This window comes from Mustela erminea, chromosome 9, assembly GCF_009829155.1.
Source record: "Mustela erminea isolate mMusErm1 chromosome 9, mMusErm1.Pri, whole genome shotgun sequence".
NCBI lineage: Eukaryota > Metazoa > Chordata > Mammalia > Carnivora > Mustelidae > Mustela > Mustela erminea.
In genome coordinates, this window is record NC_045622.1 from 63,681,080 (window position 1) to 63,697,851 (window position 16,772).

Here is a 16,772-nt window from a genome sequence, read left to right on the forward strand (position 1 = left end):
CTGAAAGGGGAAAAAAATATATATATGTGTGTGTGTGTGTGTGTAATATATATATGGCATTATATATGGCTATATATATATATATATATATATATATATATATATATATTATATATATGGCATTAACATGGCCCAGTGTAGCACCTGTTAATGTGGAAAGGCGCAGTGTCCAGACTGCGACTCCCCAGAGCACAGGTATTCTACTCTAGCCCAGGAATGCAACAGTGAGGCTCACTGCAGCCACTGAACACTACAGTGTGCCAAGTACGGTACACAATGGGGTGGTGGGGTGGCTGGTTGTGCCCCGGCACTCAGCAGGCAGGCAATGCAGTTCAGTGGAATGAAACGCATTGAAGTGATATCTCGAATCTGCCTATGTGGGACCAGACACAAGGTCGGAGGAGCTCTCTTTGCTGCGAGAAACACCTCTCCCTCCTTCTCTATACCAAGGGGCTGGAAATACACCTTCCTTTCTCCCAAACCCAAGCTGAGATCAGAGAGAGACAGCTGTTTCTCCTCTCCTAGGGATCATAGTGCAGAATAACCAGCCCCAAGCTAGGAGCTGGGAGCCATGGCTTCTTACCCTGATTCTGCTGCTAGTTTCCTGGGTGACCTGGGCATGTACATTCACCTCTCTGAGTTTCAAGTCTCAGCAGTAATTAAACTTCATGAGCCTCACACTGCTGTCTTCCCCTTAGACTAAGGGGCTGGGAGTGAGGATTCATTGTCACCACTCACCTGTGCCTCCCTAGAAGTCTGGCTTTAGGTTGCCCTACACATGCTGCTTGAGTGCCCCCTGCCTGCCCCACCACCTCCCACATCGCCCACCACCTGGCAGCAATCTTTACCATGTGTCGCCGCCGCCTCTTGGGCTGGATGCCCTCCTGCACATAGGGGGGCCATGGGAAGCCCTGGGGAGTGGAATACCCACTCTCGCTAGACACCTCCTCGGAGTCTGAGTCCTCCTGCCTTGGCTGGGCAAACCGTTTCTCCGGGTAGATCTCCTTCAACCAGCCCTCAAAGAACACTTCCAGGCAGCGGCCGGCCTCTGCGACTTCTGAGTCAGGCTGAGGGGGAAGGACAGCAGTGATGTTCCTGCCCATTCCCACCAGCCCATCTCTTCATGGTCCCTCAAGAGCTCTACAGCGAGTGCAAAGCCTGGCTAGTTTCCTGGAGGTCTAGAAAGTGAGATTTTCTCCTAAAGACTTAAGACAATCAGTTTAGTATCACCGCTCAAAGCAGAAGTGGCCCTGACAGTTACCCACAGATGGCCAACCACTAGCACTCCCCCTTCTTCCTCCTGAGTCCATGCTGAGGCCCAAGAGTGGGAGAGATAAATACTCACTCTGGGGGCCCCAAAAAGTCTGTTCCCAAGTCTTCATGGCAACTCAGGACCAAACCTGATATCCCCATCCAGCCAAGAGTCTTGGGGTCCCCGGGAAATAAGGGAGAGGGAAAACAGGCAAGACATACATAATTGAACTTCGCACAGTTCCAGAACATGAGGCGGACGTCTGATACCACCTCCTCTGGGGTGGTATAGTGAGCTGGGTCCTTCTTTTGCAGCTTCCTCCGGATGATCGATAGGTCCATGGGCCTCTTGATAATCTGGTAGTAATGCCGGGCCTTGGGGGAGGAGAGGAGGGGAAGCCAAGCAGGAAGACAGAAAAAGTGGAGGTACAGAAGAAGAAGGAAAAGATGGAGAATGAGGTAGGACAGGAGTGAAAGAACACAACAAAGAGAAGAGCAGCAAGAAGAAAAGTGAAGAAAGAAGACAAAGAGATGGGGGGAAAGAGGACTGGCTCACTGTCCAGTCCGGTGCAGTGGCCGTGGGGTTGGGGGGCTGTGGTGGCCACGGCTGGGTCCGCTAGTCTGGGCACGTATTAACTCAATTTCCAAGTGGCCATGCTCTGGATACCCCTGGGACCCACCACGGGCCCAGGACCTCGGGAGCCGGCAGAAACAGGCAGCCTTCCTTACCAGCGGGCTAACGGGCTCGTGGAAGGGCAGGCTGAGGCTATTGCAGCACAAGGACAGCACCAGCTTTTCACACTTCTGCAGAAACCAGAAGGGCAGCATGTTACTTCTCCCTGGCCCCACCTCAAGAAGACTGAAGACAGTGACCCTGGTAACTCCAGCAGGGGCAGCTCTGTCCCACAGGGCATGGGCTACCATGAGAAGGCAGAGCCCAGCCTCCCAGACCAGAGGAAAACAGCTGGCAGGAAGGAATGCACAGCAAACCCCCATGGGCCAGGCTGTCAGGCATCACCCAACAGAGAGGTAACTGGAGAGGCCTCCCAATCCCTCAGAAAAGTCTCAGCCCCTGGCACAAGGGGGCTGCCCCAGGCAGGGAACCTTGTTGCCAGAGACCCCTCCCTACCTTTTGGTCATAGACGCTCAGGCCAGGAGTGGCCCGCGTTCCAGGTTGGTAATAGCGGGCATTCTCACAGTCATACTCCATCTCTGGCTGGGTCAGGCTGCGGCACAAGGTACACACCCAGTCTCCCCTGCAGAGGCAGGTGAGGCCCAGTGAGGCCTCAGCACATGGCCCAGAGCCACCTCCCCTATCCCTCTGTTCCAAGATACCCAGGGCAGGTAGGGGGGGTGGGGTGGGGTGCAATATTTTGGGAGACTCAGTACCTAGTCCTCCCTGTAAGGAATAGCTTCCTAACCACCAGCTTGAAAGAAATTCAGTAACTCGGGATGGAGTGAATCCAGAAAAACAAAGGACTCAGCAAGGGGCTGCAACAGGAGTATGGGGACAAATCTGTGTGTGTAGGAGGAAGCTGGGAAGAGAGGAAGAAAGGAAACCAATTCAATCTCAAACATCTGCCTGTCCGTGCACACAAGACACAGCAGCAGGGCTGCTAACTCACAGACCTGTAGTTCACAGGGGCCTAGACAGGGAAGAAGCCCAGCCCAGGGAGCTGTGTGGGCCTGGGAGAGGCCTCTCAGAAAAGTACCCTGCTAGGACCTGCATGGCTTACCCTGGGAAGCCAAGCAAGGCCGGCAGGTGGCAGGAGAGGTGGAACACTTTGGGGCAGCGGTCACAGCACAGCAACTCCCCTCCGTTGAGGCACACGGCGCAGAAGTCCTCGTTCTCCATGGGTACTGGGGGCCCCTTCTTGGCTCCAGGGGTCCGAGGAATGAGTCTTTGCTCCTCAGGAGATACACCCTCCGCCTCTGGTGTCTGCTGCCCAGCCAGAGAAGTGACAGTGACCTTTCTTCCCCCCAGACTTGGGGCCTGGATGGCATCAGGCATGTTGTTCTGGCTGACCTTGGAGAAGAAGGGTGTCAATAGTCAGAGCATAGCACCAACAAGCTGTGGAGGAAGGGAGAGGATGGACTGACCAGGCCCCCAGGCCAGCTGAGCCCCAGGAATGCTGGGACAACCCCCTCACAGCCAGGGGTAAATCTGCACCGGGTCAGCGTCAGCAACAGAGCCAGAATTCTGACAGAAACAGAGAGAAAAGAGAGGCTCCCAGGGTGAGCCAAGTTCAAGGACAAGACAGAGCAGAGCAGTACCTTAATGGACATGCTGGAGGACTCAGTGCCACACTCGATGATCAGCAGGAAGCTCCCATCCTGCTCATTCTTTTGGGGCTTCAACTTGAACACTGGCATCTCTCCCGAGGAGGCAGCACAGATCTTGAGCCGCTCCAGCCGCACGTAGGGAATCTTGGGCTCGCTGTGGAAGGGCCTGTGGCAAGAGAGATACCCCTGGGTCTCGGGAGGAGCCTCCTCTGACCCCAGCTTCTAAGTCAGCTCATCCACGATCCCACATGCTGCTGCCCCAGATCCCAGTCCCACCCTGTGCAGGCCTACATGTCGCCTTCCTGCCCCGGGGGGCGGGGGGGCCTCTGCTCAAAGAAAGGGAATTCCTAAAGAGGAAGCACATGCCTCCTGCTGCAGGAGTCAGGATTCCCTCCCACAAGATCCTAGGCTCCCAACCACATGATTCTACTCGAGGGTCTGGGAGTTGAAGAAGATGGTTACAGGTAAAGTTCTGCTTCTAGTTAGTCATCAAGGATGCTGGCTTCCTGTGCCAACCTCCCAGGACATGAGGTTGGAGGGTGAGAGAGGGAGGTTGGGCCAAAAGCCTGTTACCTGATACTCTGATTCTCCATTGCATCCGTCTCCACGGCTCCTTGTTCAAAATGCTCATGCTCTAAGACAAAAGACAAATGCCTGTGATGTACATTTCTGATAACATGCCCTATAACCCATACCTTCCACTCATATGTACTACGCATCCCGTTGGCCACACACCTGTCACGCAATCATTACCCACACTGTAATCATTCATAATGGTGGCAATCCTACCATGGCTCTCCTTCCTCAGAGAGAAAGAAGGCCACCTTCTTTTAAAAAGATAAACAGGGGCATCTGCGTGGCTCAGCCGGTTAAGCATCAACTCTCGGTTTTGGCTCAGATCATGATCTCAATGTCCTAGGATCGAGGCCCACATCAGGCTCCACGCTCAGTGCAGAGTCTGCTTGGGACTATTACCCTCTCCTCTGCCCTTCCCCTCACATGTGTGTGCGTGCGCACTTTCTCTCTCTCTCTCTCTAATAAATAGATAAAATATTTAAAAAGACAAACAGAGGGGTCCCTGGGAAGCTCAGATGGTTAAGGTTCTGCCTTTGGCTCAGGTCATGATCTTTAGGTCCTGGGATCGAGCCCCATGTTGGGCTCCATGCTCAGTGGGGAGCCTGCTTCTTCCTCTCCCTACCTCTTACTTGTGTTCCTTCTCTCTCTCAAATGGGAATAAATAAAATCTTTATAAATAAATAAATAATAAATAAAAAGACAAACAGATATGGGGTGCCTGGCTGGCTCAGTCAGAAGAGCACGCAACTCTTGATCTTGGGGTTGTGAGTTTGAGTCCCATGTCAGATGTAGCGATTACTTAAATAAAACTTTAAAAATTAAAAATTAAAAAAGTTAAAAATAAATTTAAAAAAACAAACATTACATTCAGAGGCTATCTAGGGGTGAGTGTTGGGTCAGGTGCTGAGGGGCCAGCTTCTCCCCTTCCAAGTGAGTTCAGAAATCTCTTGTGCTCCATATACTAGTGTTACGTGCTCTGAGGAGTCCTTCTGTCCAGCCTCTGCCTTTCCACCCAAGTGCTTGGATTTTAGTACTACCTGAGAGTCTAGTTCATACTCCATAGGCAAAAGGCTCCCTGCAGCCCTACCCCGAGTAGTGCAGTAGAGCCTGTGTAGACGGGCAGGAGGTGCTGTGGGGAGGGAGAAGGAAACTGGCATTTACTGAGCACACTCGGCGCCAGGCACTTTCCATGGGCAACCAGGGTCCAAAAAATTAAACTGCTTAAAATTCAGGGTCCCATTATTATGCAGCTAACAAGAACCAATAAGTTGGTCTTTCAGTCAGTGTGAAAAAAACAAGGGGAAAAATTATTTCATTTTCATTTATTCAATGTATCAGAAATTGAGTGATCATTACAGACTAAACACTTATCATACATTAAAGAGAAAAAGTCCCAAACAGTCACTCCGTGGTTGCTTTCAAACTTCCCAGCTAGCCCTGGCTTATGACAGAAAAAAGGAAGCCCCATTTGAGAAGGTATGTAGGTAGCTAAGAAGAGAATCAGAGGGAGTCTGCACTGGTCCAAATTCCGTTTACTCTAGAGTACAACACAAATCCATAGGACTGCCAGGTGTGAGGCAAAGCATGGCCAATTCTTGTTACTACAGAGAAGTCATCAAATGATCTCACTGTAGTTATTGGTCCCAGTAGTCTATGTAGTAGCTATGATTAGCCCCATTTACAGAGAAAGAAACCAGCTCAGAAAGGTCAAAGGTAAAAAGAACAGAACAAAGAATAAAAGAAGAAAGGTAAAAAGTTTTCTAAGTTAGCTATACCTGACTCCAAAGTCAGATATGCTCTTTTCCCTAAAATATTTTGCTAAGGCTAGCCCCTCTGGGATGAGTTCTTCCTGTTTCCCCTGCCTCTCCTCCGCCTCCAGAACTTTTTGCACGGAAATGTTACAGGAGGCTAAGTCCTGGCCACAATGAGGGAAACAGAACAGGTCCCAGTAAGTCCGTGTTGGAGGGAAGTGAAATGAGCCTGAGAGAGAAACGCTGCTCCCTCCTGCCTCAGGCCTGTCTCCTGACCTGTATCTGACCGGAAGTGGCCAGCACGAGTGACAGGCTGCTTACTGACTTGCACCTCACCTTTTGGGTTCCGGTATTGCTGCAGAGCCATGGATGTATTGACTGCTGGGACCAGTGGAGGTTTCTTCACAGAGAGGTTAATTGGCTCCTCCAGTTCTGAAGGCACAGCCAAATCCTTGGAAACCTCCAGACCCGGGGTTGTGGTGTCTTGTCCCAGAGAGTCAGTGAAGCGAGTAGAATCCTCATTCTCCATCTTTCAAAAGTGAAAGGCCAAAAAGAATCAAAGAAATCAGATGGTTTTACCGTTAGTAGTCATAGAGCTATTAAGCTAATGTCAGGATAAGCCTTTCAGGGGCCACCCTGCTGCTCAATGATGAGCAGAAGAAGTTTTATGTCATTTTCCCCAGGATTTACCTTACACAGGGCATTCCCAAGGGAGGGGTCAGCCCCATCTGCAGGGCACAGGCTCCCTCCAGTTCGGCCAGAGCCAGGACTGCAGCTGGATCCGGTTTCTGGTTGCATGTCAGAAGCTGGAGGCATGCTCTGCAGAGGACAAGTTGCCAGACTTGGCATAGTCTGGGTGGTACCAGACATTGGGTTGGGCCTGGCCTGCGAGTGATCACTTGCTAGGCTTGTGATGGCCTGGGAGGACTCATTCATCAGACCAGGCATAGACTGGGGCGTGCTGCGCACAAGGTTGGGTACAGTCTGCAGATGACTGACGGTCAGGCTGGGCATAGCCTGGTTTTGACCACTCATCAGGCCGGACACAGTTGTGGGTGTGCTGCTCAGCAGGCTTGGGACCATGTGGGAAGGGGCAGCAGTCAGGCTGCTCACACTCTGTATCTGTGGCTCTAGGGTCCTTGCCAGCCTGGTAGATGACAGCTCCATCTCCACTGTGTTGGAGAAGCCCATGATGCTCACCGAAGTGGAGTGCTGCGGGAACGAAGACAGCGCAGAGTCAGGCCATTAGCAGGGGAGGAGGGGAGGGGAGGAGAAATGCAGCCCAAGAGAGCTCCCATGCTCAGATTTCACTCCAGCCTCAGAGTCTAGTAGCTGGGAACTCAGACAACACATGAAGTCCTATTCCCAGTGCCCTACGCCAAGGAGGCTGCTAGGCTCTGACAGAGAGGGCGGCACAGACTGAGGACACTGGTGTGCGTGTGTGTTTGTGAAACAGTGATGAAACAGTGTGGGAGAATGACAGAGATCACCTACAACCTGCCATGAGGGTGGTACACACACACACACACACACACACACACACGGAGCTACCATCAATCCACACTCTTCACCTCCATCCAGTACTTGGGCATAGGATCAGACTGTGGGACTGCCCTTCAACTTCACATTTCCCACTGACTAAACCACTAGTGCCTTCTCATCCCTGCTGGCATTCCTGTGGGCTAGTTTCTGCTACATATAAATGGAAAGAAGTCCAGAAGGCTCAAACTCTGATCTGCCTCAGGCCTTCTCTGAGATAATGCCAAGGTCTAGGGGCACCCAATCAGTCCTGGGGAACCTGAGCCAACTCTAGGCCCTTTTCATGGGCTTGCTCAGATCAACTCCAGAACCACTAGCATTAAGGGAAAGCTTTGACCAAGAGATGGGAAAGTCTTTCCTAGCCCAACTCTATCTGTCCAGGACCTTCCAAGCCAGAAGCAGAGAACATCAGAGCAGCTAGGTCTTAATATGACTGAGTATGGACAATCACTGGATGAGGCTGTAACTTCCGAACCCCAAGAATTGTTTTCTCCTGTCTAACTACTTGGTGTTGCAGGAAGAAGAGACCTAAAGGTTCATAAAGTGAAGTTAAAGACATAGATTTCTGCACTGGATGCATTCCATTTCACAGATTGGAGAAACACATATGATGGAGAAAGGATGGTGAGAGACTAGTTCTAAATGTAACATTTAGGAATTTAGAAGTTTGATATCCCTGCCTTTTTTTCTTTTTAGACTAAAGATAGAACAACTTGGCATCTTTTGAAAGTCAAAGGGGAAACAAAGAGTAAATATCTCTCAGCTTCCAAAATCAGTGTCTTCAGCCTTTCCCCATGAGTAAGATATTCAAATTTCCACAGGAAAGTAAACACTTCAAATATCATTTCAAGTTTCACTACAAAATTAGCAAACCTATTTAACAGTGAAGAAAGGCTGTCCTTACGTCAGTGAATGCCCCTCCTAGTCACCCAGTTCTTCAAGTCAGATGCTAGGAGGGGAAGCATCAGTGGGCCATCCCCCCTCCCTCACCCAAGCTAATTCCAAACCTCATCAATTCTATCCCTTAAACAAGCCACATATCTTCCCACTAATTCCTCTCTATTGCTGATGTCCTAGTCTGGGTTACACTCCCGTATTTTCCCAGACGATAGCAGTAGTCTCCTCATTGGAGAAATATTTTCAAAACACAAATCTGACCACATCATTCCTTTGCATGAAGCCCCACAGTACACTGCACTGTTCTTAGGACAGCTGTGAAAATGACTGCCCATCCCCTGTCCTACTCTAGCCACAGTTCACATAACAACCCTCCCATTCTCTGAGCTCTAGCCACTCAGAGATTTTTTTCAATCCCTGAAACATGCAAAGTTCTCTTTTCACCTACAACCTTCATCCCCTTCAAACAAACCTCTTCCTCTCCATGGAACATTCTCCTATCCCTGCCCCCATACCGCTTGTCCTTCTAAACTCAGCTCACCTGTGATTTTTTTTTCCTTTTCCTTTTTTTTTTTTTTTTTTTTAATCAAAGCCTCTTTGCATTCTATGGCCCGGACCTCATTCCTCCTTTTTACATTCTTGTAACTCCTTTTTTTTTTTTTTTTTTTTTGAGGGGTGGGGTCATATTCTTCTAGTTGTGAGACTATATGATGAATCTCTATTTCCCCCCCGTAAACCGTAAACTCCATTAGGGCATAGATTTTATCTATTTTGCTTACCCACTGTATTTCTAGACCCAGGAGCAGCTTCTAGACCTGACTGAATAAATGAATTCATGAGCTATTTAAAATTTTTTTAAAAAAACAACAACAATGTATGACTGTATATTCTACAAATCTTGAACCAAATAAATAGCAGCTCCGCTCTATTAACAGCTGGATCTATGTGTCTCTCTAAAATCAGGATTGTCTGTATATAGCTAACATTGATCATTTATTACATGTGAGGAAATTTGTTAAGTATCTTACATACATTTCCTCACTAAATCCTCATCACAAATGTTAAAGGGTGGTTGTGCAGGTGACAAGAACAAATCCAGGTAAAGGGTTAGAACACTGTCCGCCACATGGCAGGTACTCTGAGACCCCCAGCTACTGCCGCTGCTGCCCCTCGTATTGTGACTGTTAGTGTTGTTCTTGCGGCCCTATATACTTGAGAAAAACGAGGCTCGGCAAGGCATCTGAAATGTTTTATGCAGTTGAACACATCACTTTGTAAATCTCCATTTTCCCTTTATTTGTGCTCATACATAGAAATGCAATTGACTTTTATAGGTTGACCTTGTACCCAGAGACCTTGCTGAAGTCACCTGGGGAATTTCTGTGCACACAAATCTTGTCATCTGTGATTAGTTAAGTTTTACTCCTTCCTTTTCCTGCATTTGTTTTTCCAGCCTTACTCTGCCAGCTAAGTACAGGAGGACCAGGTCAGATGAAGCTAGTGAGAATAGCCATCCTAGTCTTATTTCTGATCTTGGGGCAATCCTTTCAATGTTTCAACAAATAAGCATGACATGTGATGTGGGATTTTTACAGATTTAGAATCCAGATCTTCGGTGCTGAAGCCACACTCTTGACCATGGCCTGTCTGGTTTGGTCCTTCTCTGTGGGAACTCAGCTTCCCCTCTCCCACACTCTGCTTCAGCCACTGTCCTTACTTTGCCTGCTTTCTTCAACCGTCTCTCTCTTCCTCTCCTGTTTTTCGTTTTCTTATCACCTCTTTCTCTTCTCTCCCAATGCTTTCCCCCTTGTTATTTCACTGCTTTGGTAAAGCTTTTATGTTCTATTCTTAATTCTCAATTTTAAAAAGCAGACGAGCTAAATATAAATGCCCTTTGTCTCCCCAGAGTTTGTTTTTTGTATGTTCCTTGGTAGTTCAATAGTGTTCAATAAAAAGGCTCCAATTTGCTCTACAGTCTAAGTCCCAAGATAAGTACTGAGGAGAAGGTGGTCTGGGGAGAAACGCAAAACAAACTGGGTAGATTAAGTATGGAAGAGCTATCTCAAACATGCTGTAACCTGCCTCCCCTTGGCATCCCCGCTGTCCTGGTTACACACCACAGCATTTTAAGATTCTATCTTTCCTTATCTAAGGACAAGAATGCCCAGTGATGGTTGCAATCCCTTCTGTAATAAATGACAGTCTAATCCTTTGAGTTGGTTTCTTTCACCCTTTCCCCATTTGACATGTATATCTTCTGCAGCTCTGGTGGTCATTTCATCTGCCAAAGACACAGATGGCCCTATGAGATCCTTGGTGCCAAGCATGAAGGGCACCAAATAACTGCCAGTGGCAATCCCAAGTAAAAACAGTCAGGTGCTGTATGTCACAAAATAGGCACAACATGAAATTCCCAAGGACAAAAACTCCCCAGATTAGAGGTAAGCTATCTCCACCTCTATCTGCAGATTAGAGGCAGGATGCTTTTGTAGGATATCAACTTCTTTTCCTGATTACTTATTGCATATCATGAAGTGTGACTTAATGTAATGATAGAGGAGGGTATGCAGACTGAGCCGTGGAAGAACTATGGAAATTCTATCAGAGTTTATTTTGAGCTGGGCCTGCTGAACCTGCTCCTATAGCAGTCAGCACATAGCACCGGGTCAATAACATGTCCTAAGATACTGAAAACTAGTCTTCTTCATGTCCACACCCACAGCCAACCTCAAGGAGACCAAGGCCATCAGGAAGTGGGGGGAAGCTCTGGTAGTGGTAAAAAGAACCTGAGAAACATCCACGTGAGAAGTCTGAGAAGGATCTCAGAGGAAGTGCAAGAAGGAAGCCAGCCCCACCCCATTTCTACAGGATACGCAAATACAGTGGTATTTCAGGAACACAGGTATACTGTGGTGGTATTGTTGATATTTCATTTGGCTCTCTGGAGTGAAGAGGTACAAAATATAAAAACAAGGGATTCCTGAGTGGCTCAGTGGGTTAATGCCTTTGGCTCAGGTCACAATCCTAGGGTCCTGGGATCGAGTCCCGCATCGAGCTCCTTGCTCAGTGGAGAGCCTGCTTCTCTCTCTGCCTCTGCCTGCCACTCTGCCCACTTATGCATGTTATCTCTTTCTGACAAATAAATAAAATCTTAAAATACACACATACACACGCACACGGAAATATTTCTTGTGCAGGAACAAAGAGAGGATTGAGAACCTCCATCCTACCCTGCTGTCAGTGTTACTAGGTGAGTAGGGAGAAGGAGAGGGCCAAATTTCAGGGCTAGGAAAGGAGGCTGGGCCTCCATGGTCTGGAAGGAAGGATGGGGCTTCTTGAGAGCATGCCAGGCTTGGGCACGTGGCTGCACTTGACATTTGGTGTCGCACACCCAGGAGAAGCTCATCCCTCCATGGAGATGATGCTGCCTGCCCTCTCTAGCACCCAGGATCCTTCAGAGGTGCAATGTGAGGAGGCAAAATTATATGGCCAGCTGTAAGGTCTGTATAGAGCAACTGCTTCCCAAGTTGTCAGCTACATAACGGATACCTTGCCTTCTTCACATACAAAACCTACAGATTTCATGAGGTAAAAATACGTATTTTGAGGTTTGCAAGTGAAAATAAACTATTTTCTAGTTCAGGACAGAAAGAGAAGTCAAAAATGCCAAAAACATTGACTCTGATAATCAGCTCAGGCACTGGGGTACAAGGGGAGACTGCCCTGAGCCTCTTACCTAGCATCTCATCTCTTGCTCCTAATTTTCTCTCCTTCTCCCATACTTGCATGATCCTATCTCTGTTACTTTCCTCTCTTATTTTTCTTCCTTGATCTGTTTGCCACCTGCCTGACCTGTGACCTGTCTAAATTACCCCACCTGAAACCTATAGAATGTACCTGTCTGAACCACCGGCCTTCACAACGTGCCTGACCTATGACCTCCCTGAACTGTCTGACCTTCAGGCTCTTTTACTAGTCACCTATGCAGTTCTTCACCCACCTAGCCTGTCTCCTGTTTGACCTCTGCTCTTCCACCTGGTGCTCCCCTCCCCCCATCCTCACCATTCAGATCTTGTTCTGGAGTTCAATGTGCTTACATTATTGCAATGACTGGCACACGGTATTATCGAAATTCAGAGAAAGCATGGTTCCTTCATTCAACAGAAAAGGAAACTGAGACACAGAGTCATCACTCACAGATTTCCCAAGCGTATATAGGCCCAAGACTAGGAAGGTTTAAAAATCTTCTGGCTGGTTTTGATTTTGTGCCATCAGCCAGAAAGCTAGTAGTCTAGTAAGACATGATAGAGAAGTCAATAAACAGACACTTAATGCACATGCCCTGAGTTTAATATAAGTTCCAGGTTCTTACAGCAAGATAATATTGCTGGGGATAGAGTAGCACAAATAGGGTGGTGTTCCATAGAAATTAATTTTCCAAGTATCTGAAACATACCTCTTTCAGTAACAAATGCAATTGGCTTTAAAATATCTTGAATAGGAGTACTTCTAAAACTTTACACACCACCTTGTCATAATAAACAAAGTACATGGAGCCTCATTACACCATTCTTAGTGACATAAAGGAACTTGGATGGACTTCTATTGCTGGAGTAGGCTGCAGTTCAGTGATGCTTTAAGGCCTGTAGGACTGAGCCTGTCCCTTCGCCAAATGACCTCCCAGTGTGGCACTTTCCCAGGTGATGTTTCCTGTCTTCTCCCTTGTCGTTAGCTGCCATTACAGAAATCCCAACTCCTTGCTACTACCCTGATTACTGCACTAATGCAGGAAAATGAAAAATTCTAGAGGAAACCATATAACTAAGCTTGCAGTCAAGACCTCTGTCTAGATACCTGAGCAGGGACTTGTGATCTCACACCGAATAGGATGTGTGGGTGTATGACCTCTGTTCTCATTGCTGCTCCGAAGCTTCACCTGCTCACTTCTGGTTTTAGGGTTTTGTCCCAATCATCAGAATTGTTAAAGACTGACCACCCTGTAAACATACACAGGAGAAGGGGCAATGACTTGGAAACTATCTTGGAAACACACTAAAGGCCTTCACTTTGGCTGAAGGAAACAGATAAGGAGACAAGGATTGAGATAAACAGATTTATGAATTAAATCTTGGAATATTTGAGTGTTTTGACAGCTTCACATGAGGTAGACTAGTTGAACATTAGTAGATTTTCAAACAACTGAGTCAGACATCTGAGGAAGGAACTAACTTTCCTAGCAAGTGGTTTCATAAGTTGTTGCCCTTTAATAACAGTGAGTGCTCCCCCAACTCCATGAAAAGCTCTTGTGCAAATTAAGGCTACTCCTGTGGATATGGTAACATATATTAACTGACCAGAGTCAAATGGGAAAACATTAATGGGTGGTGGAGAGAGACGAGCTGAAGAGTGCCCTGCGCCCTGATGATTCAGGAAGGACAGGAAAAGCAAAGAGGACTCCAGAGTCTAAGGGGGAAGGAAGAGAAAAAGAATAAGTGGATTCTAGTAAACCTGAAGTAAAAGCCAGAATGAGTGGAACCCCCAAAACCCAAGCCTTGGAGACTAGGAGAATTTGCCCAGAGATATTTTGGCCAGTCCAGTGTAAGGAAATTCAGGGCCCAGAAACAAGAACCTGTTTTCTCATGGACCAGGAGACTTAGACAAGGATCTTAGATTTGGTCTGTGAACGAAATAGAGCTAGAACTGAGGAAAGAGCCTTCCTAGAGGCTGTGAAATTCAGGCAGCCAGACCTGAGGAATGCTTGGCTTAGCTTCTGAGCAGCATAGAGCAGATCTCTGTACAGTTCTGCAATTGCTAACTGCTGACCAGAACCTGGGCTGTGCCCTAAGAAAGCCTCCTGAGGCCCTGGGAAGGTTCTGACCAAGTTCTGCTGTTGAGGCCGAGCTTTAAAGAAAAGACCATTGCTGGAGTTGAGAAGCCATGATCCGGCCCACAGACGTGAATGTGGAGACCATGAAGGCAGGACACCCTGTATTTCCTTATGAAACCCAGGATTTAGAGAATGAGTTTAAGAAGATACTTCCCGTCACTGGGCTTTAATTTCCTCCTCCACATGCTAATGTAGATCTGAGTTGTAGGAATCAGATTGTGAGCTCAGGCATCAGAGTGCTTTGGTAATGAAGTGAATGCTCGTGTGAGTCATCATCCCTCGCTCTTCTGCGTCACTCTTACTAATGCAGACCACAGGAAAGCCTCCTGCTTAGGCATCGTTTGCTAAAAATAAATCTCAGATTCCTCTGAAGCCATCAGCAGGATCCTGGTGGTCTCTCAGCCTCCTGCAGAGGATGTGGACCACATGTAAGCAGAAGAGAGGTCCTCCTGCAGCTGAATTGGGCTTGGATAGGCTCTCTGTGATGCCTACATCGTTGACTCCACAAGAGCTCTGAGGAAGACAGTGTGTGTGTTTCTCATCAGTTGACTCGTTCAAAAGTACAAATGAAGCCGTCAAAATGCCTTCCGGGTTTACTCAGGATGTAAGGAGTTCTGTCATCATGCTGTAACCATGGTCTCTTCAGAGTGGCTAAACCAAGATGAGGCAACTGCGAGGGCCAGAGAGATGTCAAAATTCATTCCAGAACACCCTGCTAGATACAGGGAAGGTAGTAGGCGTCGCTGCCTCTGAGAGAGCAGAGCTCAAGCCACTAGAAAATCCTTCAAAAATTTGCCTATCTCACTTTTTGGCAGCAATGCTTTCACCAGCAGTTCAGTTAGCACCAACTTGAGAGAGCGTGTGCGCAGCTGCTGTGCTGTCACCGAAGTCCTCCCCGTGGTGATGGAATGTCAGTCGGCAGCTCAGACCAAGTCCCTGCAGAATACTCAGAGGGGCGCTGGCTGCCCCGGCTTCCTCCGTTCTGTGGCCTTCACATAGACCTCTGACTTTCCTGGTACTTGCAGGCCATCCCGGGCTTAGGAGCAGGCTGGAGGCTAACACACCTTGACCAGATAACCAGACGAAGCTGGGTCCTAAGACCTCTCCCCAGCAGGGCCTAGGCTACTCCCAATGAGTGTAAAGAGGAAAATCCAGCAAATGAGAGGCCAGATGGAGTCCTGACTCTTCTACTGCAGTGCCCAAGGAGAGGCGATCTAACCTAGCCCCTGAGCACGGCTGGGGTCAGGAACCTGTGCTCTGGTCCTAACTTTTCAATGCTCTGCTGTATAGCTCTTAGGTGGGTCACTTAACCTCTCTGTGTCTCAGTTTCCACATCTTTCAAAGGGGAATATGAAAGTGGCTTCCTCATAGTACTTCTAGGATAAACAAAGAGATAAAATGAAATACTCCATGTAAAAACCTAAGGGAACAGGTAGAAAAATGCTATACAAAGTATTATCATTCAATGATAAGATACTCAAAATGTTATTCCATGTTCTCAACCATCTCACCCTCCGCCATACCCAATCCCAGCTTCAAGGCAATGAATTCCCTCAAAAAAGAAAGTCCTTTTTCTTATTTTGGTAGCTTTGTGTCTAACCAGTAACTCTCTCAGTCAAGTAGACCCAAAGACTCCTCTAAGCCAGGATGGCAACACTGAGGTTCTTTTTGTGGTTGGTGGGGGTGGGGAGTCAAAGCCATGAAGAAGCCTACAAAATTATCAGGAAAGGGCCAGGCCACATACTCCTCTGAACCTCTCCCTGAGCCCAGGTTAATAAGGGCCAGAGATAGCTCCAAATGAGGACTTTAGAGTTCCTAGGACCTTACGAACCCCACTGCCAACCCAGAGCCACACAGTAGGGCAGCATCCCCTTGATGCTCAGAGAGCCCTGTGGGCCACCCACACGAGCACAAAGACTTCATGTTTGCACACGCTCCCCTCCTTACTGTCTATAGAAACAGAAGCAGGCCCCATTAAAGCAGCAGCAATTTGTACATGGCTTCTCCTAACCCCTGAGCACTGCCAATCCCCATATTTCCTTCTGAACTACTGACATCTAGAGCTAGCTAACTTCTGGGCATCTTCTTATATAGCTTCCACAGGAGAATGCCAACAATTCAAATTTACCTTTTTCCTCCCCCAAAATAGGCTCTTCTTCCCATGCTCCCACCTCAGTGAACGGCAACCCAGTGGGCAAGACAAACCTGGATGTCAAGCCAAAGGACCTTCTCTCCATCACTTTCCATCACCAATCAGACTCCAAGTCCAAAAGCTCCTGTGATCTGATCTCTTGAAGTCCACGCTTCCTCCTTATACCCATTGTTGCTGGTTCCATTCAATCTCTCCTTGTTCTCCTCTGTACTATTTTGGTCTCCCTTCCTATAGCTAAAGTGACCTTTCTAAAATTTAATTCAAACCATGTCCCTCCTTGCTAAGAAATCCTTCCTTCACTCCTCACAACACAACTCCCAAGACTAAATGCTAAACTTTGAGCACAATTTACAGGGCCTTCCAAGCAGTCTGCTTCCATTCCCATTCCCCAGTCCACCTCATGTTCCCACCAAGCCAAGCACTCTGAAACCCCCTG

The 16,772-nt window shown here is 47.9% G+C and overlaps 1 protein-coding gene across 7 annotated transcripts in view; it reads right to left on the minus strand.

Annotated features, from left to right (window-relative positions):
• The window catches only part of TRIM66 (tripartite motif containing 66), a 60,089-nt gene that overhangs the window by 5,530 nt on the left and 37,787 nt on the right, over nt 1-16,772 (minus strand). For all 7 annotated transcript variants that reach the window (XM_032357978.1, XM_032357977.1, XM_032357975.1 and 4 more), the window contains 9 exons: nt 6,552-7,073; nt 6,198-6,390; nt 4,108-4,168; nt 3,526-3,700; nt 2,988-3,277; nt 2,381-2,507; nt 1,981-2,055; nt 1,474-1,626; nt 849-1,067 (listed from right to left, as the gene is read on the minus strand). In XM_032357978.1, the coding sequence (XP_032213869.1) occupies nt 849-1,067; nt 1,474-1,626; nt 1,981-2,055; nt 2,381-2,507; nt 2,988-3,277; nt 3,526-3,700; nt 4,108-4,168; nt 6,198-6,390; nt 6,552-7,073 (1,815 nt within the window). The remainder of the gene's footprint in view (nt 1-848; nt 1,068-1,473; nt 1,627-1,980; nt 2,056-2,380; nt 2,508-2,987; nt 3,278-3,525; nt 3,701-4,107; nt 4,169-6,197; nt 6,391-6,551; nt 7,074-16,772) is intronic.